General features: G+C 36.3%; 1 protein-coding gene across 3 annotated transcripts in view; it reads right to left on the bottom strand.

Annotated features, from left to right (window-relative positions):
• NTN4 (netrin 4) overlaps positions 1–17,937 on the bottom strand; it is a 115,832-nt gene that overhangs the window by 22,931 nt on the left and 74,964 nt on the right. For all 3 annotated transcript variants that reach the window (XM_021687534.1, XM_021687535.1, XM_021687533.2), the window contains one exon: positions 16,678–16,866. In XM_021687534.1, coding sequence (XP_021543209.1) covers positions 16,678–16,866 — 189 coding nt within the window. The remainder of the gene's footprint in view (positions 1–16,677; positions 16,867–17,937) is intronic.

Here is a 17,937-nt window from a genome sequence, read left to right as displayed (position 1 = left end):
CTGCCCTGGTGTCCCTTGTCATTCCTGCATTGCCTTTCCCTTGTCCATCTGGACCCTGACATGCTTCTTTGTCCCACTCCTTCCAGACAAGTTTAGCAGTCTCTCGTCTCTGCTGAGAGATAGTGTAGATCTCTATTTTGTATGCATCATAGTACATCATTAGTATTCGTTTTATGCCTGTTGCCCTTACGACTAGACTCTGGGCTCATTGACAGAAAGATCTTTATCTTCTTATTTTTGTTTTCCAGTTGCCAGAACAGGGTCTGGTATATCGTAGATGCCCATATCATCACTTGTGAAATTGACCTGAAGGACATTCCAGGCTGTGGGGGTCATATGTGAAAGGGCATGGCCTCTTTGGGGAGTGTGAGAATTTTAGAGTGTACATTGAGTGGAAAGTAGTTGGAGTTGATGAGGCAAAAGAAAAAAGCCATAGAGTTAGGGTTGGCCAGACTGTAGAAGGGCTGAACCCAAGAAGTTGAATTTTATCTTGTGGGTATAAAGAGCCATAGGAAGTAACACTTGGAAAAAGCAGAATTATGACCTGGTTATAATTTAATTTTAAAGATACTTTGGTAGCATTGCGTGAAACAGACTAGCGTAGGGAGAGACTGATAGCAGGGAAATGAAAGAAATGAGTGAGAACAAGGAACTGGACTAAGAGAGTAGATGCCAGAGCAGGAGGAAAGACTGAAATGATAGGAATGAGGAGGAAGAAGGCACTGTTGAGAGACAAACAGAAATTGAGGAAGATTTTCACATTTCTAGCTTATGAAAGTGAATGACTAATATTTCTCCTAAGTTAGCAAGGCATTGTTGATTTGTTATTTGTTTTTAATTAATTAACTAGGAAATAATTTGCAGTTATATAATATGTAACACAAAATGTATCAACATGTATCAAAGTGCTATGTGAAGACATTAAATGAAAACACATAATCCAAATATAAACATTTCATTGTTTTGAGATGACTAAACCAATAGTTACTGCAATATTCAGTTCCAAGTTGGTTCTTGACAGCAGATAGGGGAGCCAGAAGAAAGATGTCTTGGACTTCCATCTATTGTAATATGTGCTTTCCTATTGCCACCATTATCTTTTACTCTAATAGAAAATTCAAGCCTTTCTAGGATTTGACCTCTTTGTACTACCATATACTTTAAAACCTACACACATTTCAGGAATGGCCAGAGAAGAATGTGATTCCATCACATGTGCTACTGGATTTCTGTCAACGTGACTTTTTACATAATTACAAGATAAAAATACCATCTGGAAACTATGCAGAACTAGCTCCAGGCAGACAGCATTAACACTTTTCATGACATACTTTTCAAACGGCACACCAAGGCTTGCTTCCATACCTTGCTCCTAAAGTTTGTGGAACAGTCAATATTTGACACACATAATCTACATTTCTTATTTTCTTCCACAATGCAAATATATTTTCTTCTTACTTGGGGAAAAAAAAAAAAGTCTGCCTAGACTCTGGTTCAGGTTGTGATTCTCCAACATATATTTCTTACTGATTATTGGTTCTAAAGTGCAACCCAAGCACTTAGCTTTTTACATATTCATTATGATGAAGGCCAAAGTTGCATAAGTGGCAACCCGGTTAGCATGACATAAATCCTTGACATAAGCTTTGTCTTTTTGTTGGCAGATTATAGTAAAGATTGAACTATTATCATATACTATCATTCTGAACTTAATTATTTTTTTCATTATAATTTTTGGTAAAGCTCTGGTGAGTTGTCTTTAAAAGCCAAAATGGTGCTTTGAGTGGCAGCTAGATATATTTAAAAGCTATATGGCCTGTCTAGGTATTACATGATTCATAATTGGAATACTTATCACCCCTCCCAAGCCTCTCCCCTAAACCATTTGCCCATTGCTGCTCTCTCAGCCAAACTGACAGAATAAAATTATTGAAAATATCACTTTGAATTCCTAAATATTGTCACAAGATTTCTTTAATAATGCAAATGACAAATTTTAAATAGTACATTCTGTACTGATGTGTTCTAAGTAATCCTGAAATAATAATACAAAATATTCAAAACAGGTGAGATTGAAGAAAGGAAATGGGTACTTTTGCAAAAGATTTCTCAACAGGTTCCCTTCAAATAATGAATATATATTGCTAAATATGACTCAAATTTTATTTACAGATACATGTTTGCAGCAATACATCTATTGTGTGAAACACTGTCCCTCTATGAGCATTTACAGAAAAGAGTTAAGACATGGGGCTGTTCTGGAGTATCTTCTACCAGGAAACATACTGTTCGTCAAACAATGGTTGAACACATTTTTAAATAACCTTGTTTATCTACATGGCTCTGAAATTAATAATTGTTTCAATCACAATACAGCTTGTTTGGAAATTGCCTGTAAGATCTTTTAGGAAGACAGAAAATAAAACAAAGGCAATATAAGAGAATTCATAAGGGCACCAACTTAAAAGACTAGATGAGTTCAAATTCTGGTTATGAGGCTTAGTCTTTTTTTTTTTTTAAAGATTTTATTTATTTATTTGAGAGAGAGAATGAGAGACAGAGAGCACAAGAGGGAAGAGGGCAGAGGGAGAAGCAGACCCCCTGCTGAGCAGGGAGCCCGATGTGGGACTCGATCCCGGGACTCCAGGATCATGACCTGAGCCGAAGGCAGTCGCTTAACCAACTGAGCCACCCAGGCGCCCTGAGGCTTAGTCTTTATAAGAGTTTGTGAAATTAACTTCCTCATTTCAATTTTCTTATTTATAGAGTAAGAGTAATAATACCTATTCCACAGGGTACCTGTGTGAGGCCTGATTAAGATACTGTATTATAGTTAAGCAATATATCAGGAATTAGTAGCATCAAATGCTCAGAGAGTAACTGTTATTATTATCTGGCCAACCATATTAAAACACTTTTTTTTATTAAGTAATGTCGATGCCCAACATGGGGGCTCGAACTCATGACCCTGAGATCAAGAGTTGCATACTCTACCAACTGAGCCAGGCTGACACCCCAACATACTAGTTTTTAGAAGTCCACCATTCATTCATTCATTCATCTACACCTTCACCAAAGAGTTTTTGAACTTCAGTGTTAACATGAACCAGAGGCTGAAGATATAGAGGAATACAGTCATAACTAACTCTTCAGTGAATCAAGAGAGATATGCAAATACATAATTACAGACAGTAAATGTTGTATCAGAGGTACCCAGGGTGCATGGGAACACAGAGAAAAGAGCAATAACTGCCTTATTGCAGATATGAGTGGTTTTTTTTTTTTAACAATCTTAACAATTTGGTTTCCAAAATAGGCTGAAATTATTCACTTTGCCCCTCGGAGGAATTTGGTGGCAAACAGCTTTCTTGTACTACTTTGTCATACAGAATTAGGTTACTCTCCTACTACATGTTCTTTTCTTTGGATCAAATAAATCCCATCTGCTCTAACTCTCCTTTTGTGGATGAGAGTATACTGAAAAAAAGTAGGGTATGATCTATGATCCTCTTGTTTATAGGGAGATATCCCACCATGTAGTCTAGGACAAGAGTCACAGCTGTCAACCTACGTGAACATAATAAATATGTAAACAGGAATACAAAATGGCCAGGGACATAATGGGAGAGTTATGGCTTCCTTTATTCTGATGGGGTTGCTAAAGCTTTTGGTGGTGGAGTCAAAGGAAACCATTGTTCCCTTTTCTCCTTATTCCTACCTTCACCCGAACTCTAGGAGTCGTTTGCACACCTTTCATTCAGAGTGATCCGTGATGCCAAGCTTACTGTTGAAACAACCAGTTGAGTTCAGCATCTTACCCCTTTTAAAAATCACTGGGACTCCTTAGTATTACCTGATGGCTGTAGCTTTTGCTATTCTGTTAGCAAAAGCGACACTGGGAGCAAAACACCCTGAAAGTATTTGCTCCTGATTTAGCTTTTCTAAAAACAGAACTCAAAGTTCAAGGCCCTCAGCTGGGAAAGAAGCAGCTTGTCAAGGGCTTTCACGGCTGCCCAGTGGCCACTCCCTCAGCAGAGCCTCCCAGCCTCCCAACACTGTCTTACTCTGAAAAGGCCAAGGCCCTACATAATTTCTGATGGGGAATTATAAATATCAAAGCCATTTCAAGAGCTGCCCCCTGAGGTTCTTAGAATTGGAGTTAAGGGCAATGACTGAGATGCAGCTCTAAACAGAAAAGAGACAGTATGATCTGTTACTACTGTATCAAGCGCAAAGTTAAATGTTAGATAAAATTAAGTCTTCTACCCTTTTTGGTACTGTTTTCTCCTTTCCTTCTACTATCAGTTATTTTTGCTAGTGCGTGAACAACTATGGAAAAATAAAGAAAAATTTGTAAACAAAGGCAATTGGCAAAGGTAATATGGTTTACCCCTTTACTCTCCTAGGGAACATTTTTTTATTCATCCTTTAAATATAATATACATTGTATATTGAATGTATACATTCAAAGGTAGCTAGTGCCACAATATTCAAGATGAATGTTAATTTCAAATAAAATTATGCAAGAATAAATCTAATAAGAAAATAATCTAAATTAAGACTTGCTTTTCACTTACTGAAGTGCAGTGTCTCCTGAGTTACTGTATATCCCACACGGAAGGAGATCCACATATGCATAAATCTAGTCATTTGTGCCCCTACTAAATGCTTTAAAAAATAAATGTAAGGTATTTAAGTATGTTTCCTATAAACTTTAAGAGTAATGCAAATAAATACAAAAGTCATACCCTTTATTTTTAATGCTTTACTATGTGACCACTCACTGCTCAGACCCTCAATTTGATTTCTGTATCTTTCCTTTCCTGTTTACTCGTTGTAACTGAGCCAGTTACTACTTATTCCTGGGTATATCTAAAAGATCTTAGACAGCCAAATGGCCAATTTTATATTCCTGGGTTGCTACTTCAGTTAAAACTGAAGAAGAATTTGTCTGTACTATTGAGTGTACAGACAAATTCCACTACAGGAAAACTTTTAAGTGTAATTTTAGACACTGTATTTCGCTCTGAGGAATTTGGTTATATCAAACACCATTATCTTTTTGTTGAAGAAAGCCTCCTGTATTCCCAATCCACGCAAGGCACCATCTAACCAGGCGCCTAGTCAGGAAACTGGGTCATCCCTAACTCCTTTTTCCTTTGGATAAGGATTGACCCCATCTACCTTCTCCTTTGAATTGATGTGGTTCATCCCTGCTATAATCTATCATGGTACCCTTTTTTTCATAACGTATTGCAGTTTTGTTTTGTTTTTAAAGATTTTATTTTCAAGTAATCTCTACACCCAATGTGGGGCTCAAACTCACAATCCCGAGATCAAGAGTCACATGCTCCACTGACTGAGCCAGGTGCCCCTGCAGGTTTTAATTACATATTTACGTGAATAAATTTATTTATACTCTGTTTCCATGGCACTAGGGACTCTGTTTTGTTGTATATACAGTGACTAGGATAGGCCTGCCACAAAGTAAGCACTGAGTAAATCTGTGTTGAGTTTTAAAAAATGTTTGAATTATAGTCACTTAATATATATTTCTTAATGATTGATGTTCTTCTGGCCTCCAGTGTAATCTCTTTATGATTTTTCACCTCCCTGCTGTCTCTATAGTACACTGTGAAGGCCTAGAAGGTAGAAACCACATCTTTCATCTCTGTATCCCCAAAACCTAGGACCCATGCTGACCCATTTTAGGGACTCACTCAATCTTTGTTGAATGAATGTTCCTTTGAATGAGTGACAACCATGAAATATGTTGATGAACCTCCTGAAAGGCTCATATTATTTCTTTTATAGGTTTTTAGTATTTTAGCACCACAGCATTGCAATCCCAAGACACTAGAAACAGAGCAAACAAAAAGCACACACAAAAGAAAAAAGCATAGAAACAACAGAAAATTGAAATGGTTAAACAGAACAGATTATCCTGAGTCTTCCCAGTGCAAGACTGTTCCCTACATTTAATGCTTCACTCAGTCGAGTTTTATTATTTATTATTTGTGATAAAAGTTCTTTATTCTAACTCTGCCTTTCACCGGCAGCGCAGTTTTTTTTTCACATTAATCAATCTTTTTTCCTCACTTTCATCCAATTACATCTAATTACGACTCTTTGTTCTAGGGAAGTAAATTATGTTTTGCCACTCCCTATTCCCCTTACACCTTTTGAGTGTGTGAAGAAAGTTGTGTTCTTCCTGAGCAGTTTCCTAGTTGAGAATATTCAACCTCTTTCATATGTATTCATTAGTATCTCTCTTTTCTTGATTGTTTTGTAGGTCTACATGGAACACTCCTCAGTTGTCTCCATATTTCTTATACTAAGATTCCTTAAGATAAATGTAGCTCTTTAGGTTCAAACTTTACATGGCTATTTATCGGTAAGCAGGGTCTTATTCAAAATCCAATACCATAAATTTCTTCAAAAGTCTAAGTTCCTTTTTTTTTTTTTTTAAAGATTTTATTGATTTATTTGACAGAGAGAGACACAGCGAGAGAGGGAACACAAGCAGGGGGAGTGGGAGAGGGAGAAGGAGAAGCAGGCTTCCCACCAAACAGGGAGCCCGATGCGGGGCTCGATCCCAGGACCCTGGGATCATGACCTGAGCCGAAGGCAGACGCTTAACGACTGAGCCACCCAGGCGCCCCGTCTAAGTTCCTTTAAAAATTATTTTTGGTTCTAATACATATGTCCAATTATTTCTGCATTTTAAAACTCATTTTGTTTTCATCAACCAGGACACAGTGTAGAATCAAAAACACCACCTAACTCCTAAAGATTGGTAAATGAGAGAGCTTATATAAATTGCTTAGCACAGTGTATGGCCCATAGTAGCCATTTAATGAATACTACTTCTCTTCTTTATAGCCCATCTAAATTTTCCAGGCTTTCTGAGAGTTTTGACATATCATAATTATTTGTTTGATTATTTATTGCTTGTTCTCATCAAATGCAGAATGGCATATTATTTATTTATTCAGTGAATTACACTTTCTGTTTTGGAGACATGTTAGAGAACTTCGTGACCTCTCCCACTTCTCTTCCCAAATGTGACTGACTTTATTATTCATCAGTTCATAAAATTTCTCCTTTTTGGGGAGGTGATTTTAATTTATGTCATGTGACTTTTTTAAAGGCTAGTCCTAGTATGATTACTACATTATGATATATGATTTTTTTCTATCCCTTTCACTTCTTAACTCTCTGGTTTTACATCCTGGATTTTTTAAAAGCTGAGATTAAAGTTTCTCAACTATTACTGCCAAGTGACTGGTTCTATTTAAAGTTTGCTTTTCAAAAACAGTTACTTCATATCGATTCTATGCTGAAATCATTGCTTTCAGCATAAAACGAGGATGTCTATGTTGTTTATACAATGTAAAATGGATTCGTGTGGCTTTGTTGAAACTATAATTTGAAAGAAAAGCCCACTAACCTGCTATAAGGAAGACACTTTAATGACCCTTGGGAAACAATCCTTTCCTGATATGGACTGGAGCATAGGTACATCAGTGAAAAGTGGAAAGTGTCGTGGCTTTACCTAAATGTGTCATTGTGGTAAGGTACTCTGGATTTAATTAATTTCAAAATTTTACTTCTGGGACAATTTGAAGGGAAAGAATAACCATGCTAAAGGTAGAATGAAATAATTATTAAAGAGAGGTACAAACAAGCAGAGAAACACAGAGATTCTTCTTGGGAGCATGATAAGAAGGTGATATTTGAATAGACTGTGAAGGATGGAAAAATAGTCTGCAGCAAGATAGTCACCCACTCTAGGCATTGTGTTTCCATCAGTTGAGCAGTTTTCACCTAAGATAGAAAGAAGAAAAGAAGAAGAAGAAAAAAAACCAAGAAGAAAAAAATAAAAGAGATAGATTTGGATGGATGATAGAACTGTTTACAGAGATAGCTGGCTAGGCAGGGTAACGGTAACCAAGTAACAAAATAGTATCTTGGTAAACACTTGGTTTAGGTTTTGGGGCAAAAGGACCAAGTTTATTTTTATTCACTCTCTGCTGAAAGGCAATTGACTACATTTATTTTGGCCCACCAGTGAGGAAGGAAGGGCATGTCAGTTTTTCAAGAAGTTGTTTACTTTGACAGGGAATAAATCCTGCTTTCTTTTCCATTTGCTGATTTTTCTTTAAATATGGAGAGAGACTATGCAATAGTTAAAAATATGTCACAACATAAAAGTCAATAAACTTATTGTAAAGGAACTAACTGGCTGTTTCCTAAAAAAGAGAGCTAATTTTGTTCTATAAAGTGTTTCTTCAAACATCATTTCAAACCATGTGTTCTATTAAAGCATAAGAAATTTTCTGTAGAGAAGTGTCATGGAATAGCTAGCTAGCTGTCAATATTCCACACCCAATTTCCCATGCATCTAACATTTAAGATATTCTTTGGTGTCAAAAGGGGGTTGGGGGGGAAAATGGAGCTTCATGAAGAACTACAGTCAATGATAATTTAATCCAACACAATAACATACCTATAGTAGTTTAGTGCTATGTTCTGAAGTATGTGAATGCAGAAGTAAAAATAAATTGTCAGTGTAATGGTAAGCTAATTTTATTATAAATTCCAGTCTCATTACACAGTAATGCACTTTAAAATATGAGGTATTTATGGTAAATCAATTTATATACTACGAATAAGAGGGAATTCTCTGAATGGAATTGCTAGGTATTTATTTTGAAACTGTTACATGAAAAACAGATATCTTAGAATTCTGCCAGAAATTTTTTTCTTTTTGAGAAAAGCAGAGGTTCTAAGTTAGACATTCTTCAGTGGAAAAGATAAGTAACGTGAATGCTTATGAGCGTTTATATCTATCATTGAGTCAGGAAAAATGTCTAGCCAGAGTTTTAGTAATCCTTTAGGATTTTCTGTCAGAGATATGGCTAAGTCAGTGAGTAGATTAAGTTATAGATGATTATTAGTTCAAAATCTTTCATCCAAGGATGGAAGTGAGTAGAGCTCACACTAGAAACAATGGTATATATAATGGTTCTCAAATGCTGGCCAGGGGACCAAAAGGCTGGATCAGAATCACCAATGATGTTTTTTAGGAAAAAAAATGCAGATTTCTGCCCTCGGTTTCTGTTGGAGATTCTGATTCAGAAGATCTAGGGAAGGACTCTGAGAATTCATATTTTCAGTAAGTGCTCCAAGTGATTCTGATCCATTGATGGGTTTGGGAACTAATGACTAGATTGGAGCAGTGCTTGAGATCAGAGAAAGAGGCAAGACTTCATTCAAAGGAGAGAAACCATTCCACTTGTGGTGTAGAGTCTGAGTCTATCTGAGTTCATGATTTGAAAAATGAGCTGATAGCTTGAAATTGGGGGTAATACTTAAACCATAGAAATTGGCCAATGCTACAAATCAGGGCATTTCCCCTCCCTAGAAAGCTAGCACGCTACTGTTCAGTGGGGTTATTCTCACATTTTTAATATGTCTGCCAAAGGAAAATCTACTTAGGTGATAGGATACAACTGGTACATAAGTGACATTCAAGATTTCAAGTAAGTTACTCTAAAAGAGACTGCTCTTCTAAAACAGAAAGATAGTATTCCTCAAAGTATCTTAGTACACAGTGATAATTATATTTTCCCTTTTACTTCTGTACCTTAGCAACCAACTGGGTTGAGCCTCCATTCTGCTCTCAGCCCTGGATTCAGCTGGAAAGATTCACATTTTCCCTTGTGCTTACAGACCTTAAATGCACTGTCCTTTACATTTTTTTTTTCTGAGTTGTAGAAATAAATTTAGTTTCAATGATCTCTACTAGCCTTAAAAAAAAACAAACATCTCTGGAATCCTCAGAAGTGCTTTCTTGGCTAGGGAAATGTGTAGTTGATTGTTTGGGTCCCACAGTTGGTTCTGCTTAAGGCTGGAATAAAGAGGAAGTGAGAATAGAGTTGATTTAATTATTCACAGGAATAAATCTTTTGGCCAGTAGATTTGGTTTAGAGCTCTTTTTATTCAGGTTTGATGAATTTATGACCATCAATTAAAAATGTATACATAAAGACAATAGCATTTAGCAAAGTGCTTGTCAGGAGAGTGGGAGGGAATAAATAGCCTGGAACATCAATGGTGCCAATAAATCCTTGGCTTATTTGGCAAAGAGCTAACTGTGAACACAGTCCCAAGATTTATGTCACCGATACTTGAATGGAATAATGTGTCCAGGTAAGTATTCTATTAAATGTATTCTATGAGGAAGAATAACATGAGTTCATTTCACTTTCTAGATCAACTCATTAAAGTCAACAAAGGCAATCATTGATTAAGAAGTAGGACAGACACTGTGTTTGTACTTTTAGAGGAAAAAATAAAAACAACCCCCAAAGAAGTATCAAAGGCATCTCTTCAAGGGAAGTCTTCCCTTAATTGCTTTCACCCTACCCTACACTTTCTCTAAGACACTCGCTGTTACCTCTTTCATTGCATTTTGCTCATACAGTGGGAATGATAATAGTACCAACATCAAAGAGCTTTTGTGAAAATTAAATGAGTTAATACATATACAGCCTTTTGAAGAGTAAACAGAGACTAGTAGGCACTCAACAAATGTCAGCTATTATTTATTATATCATCATCATCACCACAGTGTATTGAAATAATCTGTTACTTACATTTCTCCCCATTTAGAATTAAAGATCTTTTAGGGAAGACCTGTTCATCTTTACAGACCTAGTGCTTTACCACAGTGCCTGGCATAGAGGAGATACTCAATTAGTGTTTCCTGAGCTAAACTGGGGCATAATTTATACTTCTAGTAAATTTTGTCTGGGCTGCTGCTTCAGGCTTTCAATGGTTCCAAACTCCTGAGAAGATATTGAGTAGGAAGTAAGGGAGAGATGGTTTCATAAATCATCCCTGGCAATCCAACAGACTAGACTGCCCAGCTTTAATTACCATTATGTTTGTGATTATTCCACTGATAGAAATGTAAGGTTTATTATTTCCTTGATATACAATTGTAGGCTCTAGCACTTAGAAATGAGGAACAAATATACAGAAGGAATCTTCTAGGATATGTCTTCCCAAGTGAAGTCATCATATAGATTTGTCACTCTACAATAGCAGTATTTTCCAGTGTGTTCTGTAGAACACAGGTCCCACATGATACTCTGTAAGAAAAGTGTTCTTTGGTTAAATTTGAGAGATACCTCAAAGCTTTATAGGAAGTGTAGAATGAACATTAGCATATTAAATGCTCTGAGAAATCCTGAAGAAAGAAATCTTTGATTGATTCACCAGTTCTTAAATTTGAAGGTCATAGAAAAAAATTTTCCTTATCTAATTCCTATTGACATCTCATGAAGTTAGTGTTCCATGAATCAAACTTTGGAAAATGTTACACTATGGAAACATATTTATCCAGATATCCATTTTTTCTCAGTAAATCTCTATGTAATTCATTTTTATAAATTCTAAGTCCCTATGCACACAAATAGAAATGCAAATCTTGGTTAATTTGGATGCTCAGGGAATAGTGAGATGTTCTAGCCAACTTAACTGTAGAGTAAGTGCTAAGATGCATTTAACCTTTGTTGAAAAGCATTCTGGGGATGCTTGGCTGGCTCAGTTGGTAGAGCATGTGACTCTTGTTCTTGGGGTTGTGAGTTTTAGCCCATGTTGGGTGTAGAGATTACTTAAAAATAAAATCTTAAAAAAAAAAAAAGAAAAGCATTCTGAAGCAATCTTAAACTTTAGTATGATACAGTCACCTGGGAATTTTGTTAAAGTGCATATTTGATTCAGTAAGTCTGGGATGGGATAAGAAGTTCTGCATTTTCTAATCAGCAACTGGATGATGCCAATGGGGCTGGTCTATGGACCACACGCTGAGTAGCAGGTTACTTTTCCGCCTTGGTAAGCACAGTAGAATAAATATAATAAAATTGTTATTTTGAATAACATTGTACATGTTGATATAAACACACACTGAGATAGTTTAAATTTTTTAATATCATATCATAATATTGACATGTTTTCCTGATACTACCTTCTTCAGAAAAGAAAAGTGGGAACTAATGGGGAGAAAAGTTCTAGTTACAGCAATATTTCTATCAGCATCTAGCATGAAATCTGGTACACTGTAAAATTAATGTTATGTACAGGGGCCCCTGGGTGGCTCAGTCAGTTAGGCATCTGACTCTTGATTTTGGCTTAGATCACTGACGGTCTCAGGGTCCTGGGATCAAGCCGCACATTGGGCTCTGCAATCCTCAGGGAGTCTGCTTGAGATCCTCTCCTTCTCCCTCTGCCTCTTCCCCCACTTGTGCATGTTCTATCTCTCTCTCTTTCTCTCTCTCATAAATAAAGAAATCTTTATAAAAATAAAATGTTAGGTACACTAACTTATTTATCATAAACTTTATTATCAGAATTAATAATTCTGAAGGTGACACATAGACACATCCGTTAAGGAGGTGGTCAATAATATGAAAATATTGCTAAATAAAAATGAAAAAACTCTGCTACACATTTTGTCAATCAAATAATATATTACGGAGAGTGTGAAGATAGGGGGAAAAGGATTAGATGTTCTAATAAATGTTGGGAGTTACCCCTGGCTCAGAAAAGGGAAGAGAAGAACAAAAAGAATAATATTCTGAAAGAAGGTGCCAGTAAAGAAATCCATGCTAGGGAAGTTGATGCAGACAACTTGTCCCACACATATGCTGGAATAGTCATAGAATGAATGGAGATGTGCCTTCCTCAGGGGTCTAATCAGTGGATCAGGGTGCTGTCCAGAGAAGGAAAGAAGGAAACACAGATCTTCCCCACTAATCCATCTACCTCCTACAAATTATGCTAAAAGGACTAAATTGGTATCAGTTATTTTCATAACTTCCTTACTTGGTGCATTAAATACCACGAAGGTATTTGTTTAGGGGTGATTAGCAGTTTGACTCATTAATAGTAGTTCCTATCTTCAAGTCTTTCAGAATCTCATGACAACTTAAAGTGTTGAGGAACTAATTCAGAAAAATTTGTTATAATTACCTTATAATGTTTCTTTTTTAAAAAAAATATATTAATGTGGTCTTGATGGGAGTTTTCACTGAAATGGCTTTGGTGCTTTTGGTCTTCTAATACTTAGATAATGCCTATAAATATCAACTTGGCAGGGCCCAGGAAAATTATGCTAACTGATATTTATTGGCTGATTATCAACTACTTGTGGGTAGTTCAATCAGCTCCATCTCACTGACTGAGATGTCCAAGATGAGGACATCTCCAGCCAACCACCCATCTTTCCTACTACTCTCATTCCTTTACCTTTTCTTGCCTTTCCCCCTTCTTTCTTGCTTCTATGGTCATTCTGCATTTTTTTCAGTTCTCAGAATATGTCATGTTCTTTCTTCCTTCTGTTCCTTTTTGGCACTGTTTTTTTTTTTTTCTCCAGATGGAATACCCTTACCCATGTTATGTTGATTCCTATTAAACTTCAGGTCTCAGGTCTTACATCAAAACTCAAAACACTCAACTCTTGTTAATTGCTCCTCTTATGAGCTCTCCTCCATACACTCTAACACAATACTGATCATACTTGTGTGATCTAACATACATGCACACACATATACACACTATTTGCCTACATAAATATATGTATACATACATATATACATTTACACCACACATACCTAAACATTGTGAAAAGACTGTGTCTCTCTTATGTGCTAGTTTTAGCTACAGTCTCACATTTTGCTTATGTTTTTATAGAGTAGTTTGGGGACCAGAACTTGTAAGTTCTTTTTTTGTACAAGTCTCTAGAATAGTTATGTAAGTAGTGACCATTAACAAGGAGTCACCTTTTAACTAATCTTCCTTTTCATATTCTTTTTATAAAATTCTGAAGTGGTAAGCTCTCTAGGATATCAACAGCTAGAGCTGTCAACCTTTTTATATTTTGTAAGAATATGAGCCATAGCTTGAACATAGCACAGTAACAAAGAGAAAACAAAACAAAAATTTAAAAAGGTATTTATCTTGGCTCCAAGTCTGCCAATAAACCTTTTCTATTTCTGTTTTTAATGGTTAGAGAACTTTGTTTTGTTCCCTGATGTATCCCAAACACTTGGCACATAACAGGCACTCAATATATATCCATTGGATGACTGAATGAACAAATATGTAAGTTAGGTACATTGTACAACATACTGTTTCAAGTCAATGCTATTTAATTGTATCTTTGAAAATGTATTTTGGGAAAACGTTGCCTGTTGTCCTACAAGATAGTTACCTTATGTATCTAAGTCACTTAATGATAAATTAACTTCCTTTCCTATTTTATCTGCTTGGTAGTTAGTACATTCTCGTTTTTAGACATTTCTACTAGTGGTCTGAAGATATGCAATACACATATCTATCTATCTATCTATCTATCTATCTTTTTTTTTTTTTTTGAGATCTAATTTTTAAGTAATCTCTACACCTAACGTGGGACTTGAACTCACAACCCCGAGATCAGGAGTCGAATGCTCCACCGACTGAGCCAGCCAGGTGCCCTTTTTTTTTTTAATCTTATTTTATTTTTTTATTATTATTATTTTAGTAGGTTCCATGGCCAACTTGGGGCTTGAGCTCACGACCCTGAGATTAAGAGTTATATGTTTTACTGACTGGGACAACCACACACCCCTCTATTTATTTAAATATATCCTGGAGAAAATGGTATTAGGAGTGAATATATTGTGAATCTAAGCAATTTTATAAGCAGACCCTTCATTCAGCCCTTGGGGTTAAGAAGTCTTTAGTTTATTCCCTAAGGTCCTGTGGATTTTAAAGAAGTAATTACCTTTGACATAGGTATTTTTGATCAATAAAGAGTAGAGACTCTGTAATATTATTTCCCACCTTCTATCATATACGACAATAATAGTTGTTTTAATACTAGTTTTCATTTCTTGAGGGCTTACTATAATAGGCAATGTGCTAAACAGTTCACATACTTTATCTTTTTTTAAAAAAAAAATTTCACTTATTTATTTGAGAGAGAAAGAGATAGCAAGAGAGTGCACGGCGGGGGTGGGGTGGGGTGGTGGGGTAGAGGCAGAGGGAGAAGCAGACTCCTCACTGAGCAGGGAGCCTGATGACTCCAGGGGAGGGGGGCTTTATCCCAGGACCCTGGAATCATGATCTGAGCCGAAGGCAGATGCTTAACTGACTGAGCCACCCAGGTGCCCCTCACATACTTTATCTTATATAGTTCTCATTACAGCTCTACGGGGAGAAAAAATTGATCAAAGTCCAAACAGCTTTAATAGCTGGCATAGGGTCACACAGCCATAAGGAGCAGGGAGAGCTTCTATTCTAGATCTTTTCAAAACCTATTAAAATGAAAGTTTGAGTACAGACAAGGAGCAAGAGTAAAACAGAATTCTCAGAGAAATATTAGGATGTAGATAGAAATTTTGAGCTCAATGTTGAAAGTGAGCTGGGCCACCTCTGTCTTCTACAATTTGAGAGAAAGCTTGTAACAAGCAAGCCCACTCAAATTTCATGTAGATATCACCTGTCTGATGTTAAAAATATGTATTTTTCAAGAACAACAGGATTTTTTCCTTTATATTAAAAAAAAACAAGATTTTAAATGATTATTTCCCATTGTATTGCTCCCTTCCTGTCACTGTTTTTGAGCTAGAACATGGAGTCCTTGGTGGGGAAAGGAAGTGCATGTTCATCAATCTCCATTAACAATCTTGAGTGCTTTTTGTCATCTAACAATTTCTGAGTTGATAGATGTATAACTACTCATGTAGTTAGATGAGCTATTCATCCACACTGGACATCTACTGAAGCTCTGACTGTACCCTTCATGGTCACGTTTTAGATAATGTCTCATTAATTGACCAGATCTGTTAAAATTCTACTCTTTTTTCATATAAACCTCTTGGAACTATACTAACAAAAAAGCAAAATCCATTCTATAAGAATTTAGTATTTTGGGGGATGAGTAGGAGATTATTGTTATGTTCTAAATTAGTTTATGATACAGGGGTACATAAGGGCAGTGTCAGCCGAAGTGTATTCATAATGACACCAAAACCCGTGGTTTTGCAGGTGTTCAAATTCACTGCAGAGATGAAAGCTGGAGTCACCCAAATACAAATAACCACTCCTTATTTCATCGGTTTGAGTCTGCTTATTGCCTACGTCCTACTCATATATTTAGTCTTAAGATAATTTCACATACTTTTTTTTTAAAGTAATCTCTACACCAAACGTGGGTCTTGAACTCATGACCCCAAGATCAAGAGTCACATGCTCTACGAACCACGGCAGCCAGCTGCCCCTTAAGATAATTTTAAACATATCTCCCTCTCCATCATCGTTTTCTTCTCTTTTATTTGTCATCTTGTTTTCCCAAATGTGGTGCTACAGGAAACAATTTTACTTCGTGCAGAGTGATAAAAGAGATTACTCTTATGAATATTGTACTCTTTTCACCTAACAAGTTAAAAATTCATGCCTCTTATCAATGAAGAAATGAACTAGTGTGTGTGTGAGTGTACTGTCTGAGAATTTCATGACCTCTCTCCCATGGACGAGCGTATGAAGGATGGCAAGATTCATCTCTTTTGTACAAGTCAAGCTTTTTTTTTTTTTTTTTTTCCCAGTAATCACTAGTTCACTTACTTTTGCAAGCATCTGGAGCAGAGAAGGGTCTCCGGAGGTCCCGGTAGAAGCCTGGCTTACATCGCTGGCAATGCTGACCTTCTGTGTTGTGCTGACAGTCATTGCAGACGCCACCACTACGATTACCTGATGCCTCCCACACATTAATGTCAAAGTGACAGGCATCCGCATGCCCATTGCACTTGCAGGCTGAGGGGGAAAAAGGCATGGGAGGGAAAACAAATCATTTAAAACAACAAGTTCTCTAATATTCAGGCACTTAAAAATAGGGTAAGCTGATTGCTAATTTTTTTTTATTCAAGTATAATTAACATACAGTGTTAGTTTTTAATTTGATTTTTAGCCTTTTAAATAGTGCACATTTTCACAGTACAAGAATCAAAACAGCATATAAAAAGGCGGAGGCTTTTATTTAATTTAAAAAATTCAAATTTAAAAAAATTAAGTTTTAAGATATGCCTGAAGGTTAGCAAAGCGTAGATCTGTCTTCTTCGGCAGAGATATGACTGTTTCCTTAGCAACTGGGGTTGACACTTATTTTGGAAAGACTATTTGAGTGGCTACCCATTTTTTTCCCCTTTTTGACAGTAATACTTCACCATTTCCATTCCTGCTGCGTCCCAAGGACCAGTATGTCATCACTGTGGGTCCCCTGACCGTGCTTAGAAAACTCTACATTGTCAGACGTTATTTGAAAATGAAAATTCATATTGCAGATACAGGCCTGAATTCATGCTCTCTAATGAGCCTCGAAGGAACCTTGTAGTGGACAGGGGTTAGTAGCTTGGCAGGTAGATTGATTTGTCTTTCATGAAGCACTATTCCTCAGCTATTGATGTACTGGTGAGTACAAGACAGTCTCCTATAGAAGCCTAGGTTTTTTGTGTTTTTGTTTCTTGTTTTTTTGTAGAAGAGGTTTGCATTGTTTCTTTTGTAACAATTTCTCAAAGGCATTTATAAGATTATCAATAGCACCAAGTGACAAGTCCCCGTGTTCTATATGTATTTAGATACACAAGTTGGTGTCTGTGGAAAGAGCAGAATGGCACTCTAGGAATTTAGGAGAAATTCTTTAGATTCTCTTGATGAGTGATTTAGAATAAGAATCCAGACTTTTTCCTGGAGGTCAACTGTGTTTGTGCTATTGTTTTTTCATTGTTTCCTTGACATGTTATGATATTTTGACGAGACTCATAATCTTTAAAAAGCATAATATAAAACAATTTAAAATTTATGCTTAGAGGAAATCCTTTACATTTC

This window comes from Neomonachus schauinslandi, chromosome 5 (genome assembly GCF_002201575.2).
Source record: "Neomonachus schauinslandi chromosome 5, ASM220157v2, whole genome shotgun sequence".
NCBI classification, from domain to species: domain Eukaryota; kingdom Metazoa; phylum Chordata; class Mammalia; order Carnivora; family Phocidae; genus Neomonachus; species Neomonachus schauinslandi.
The sequence above is the reverse complement of the archived record's forward strand: the minus strand, read 5'-3'. Positions and strand labels throughout refer to the sequence as shown.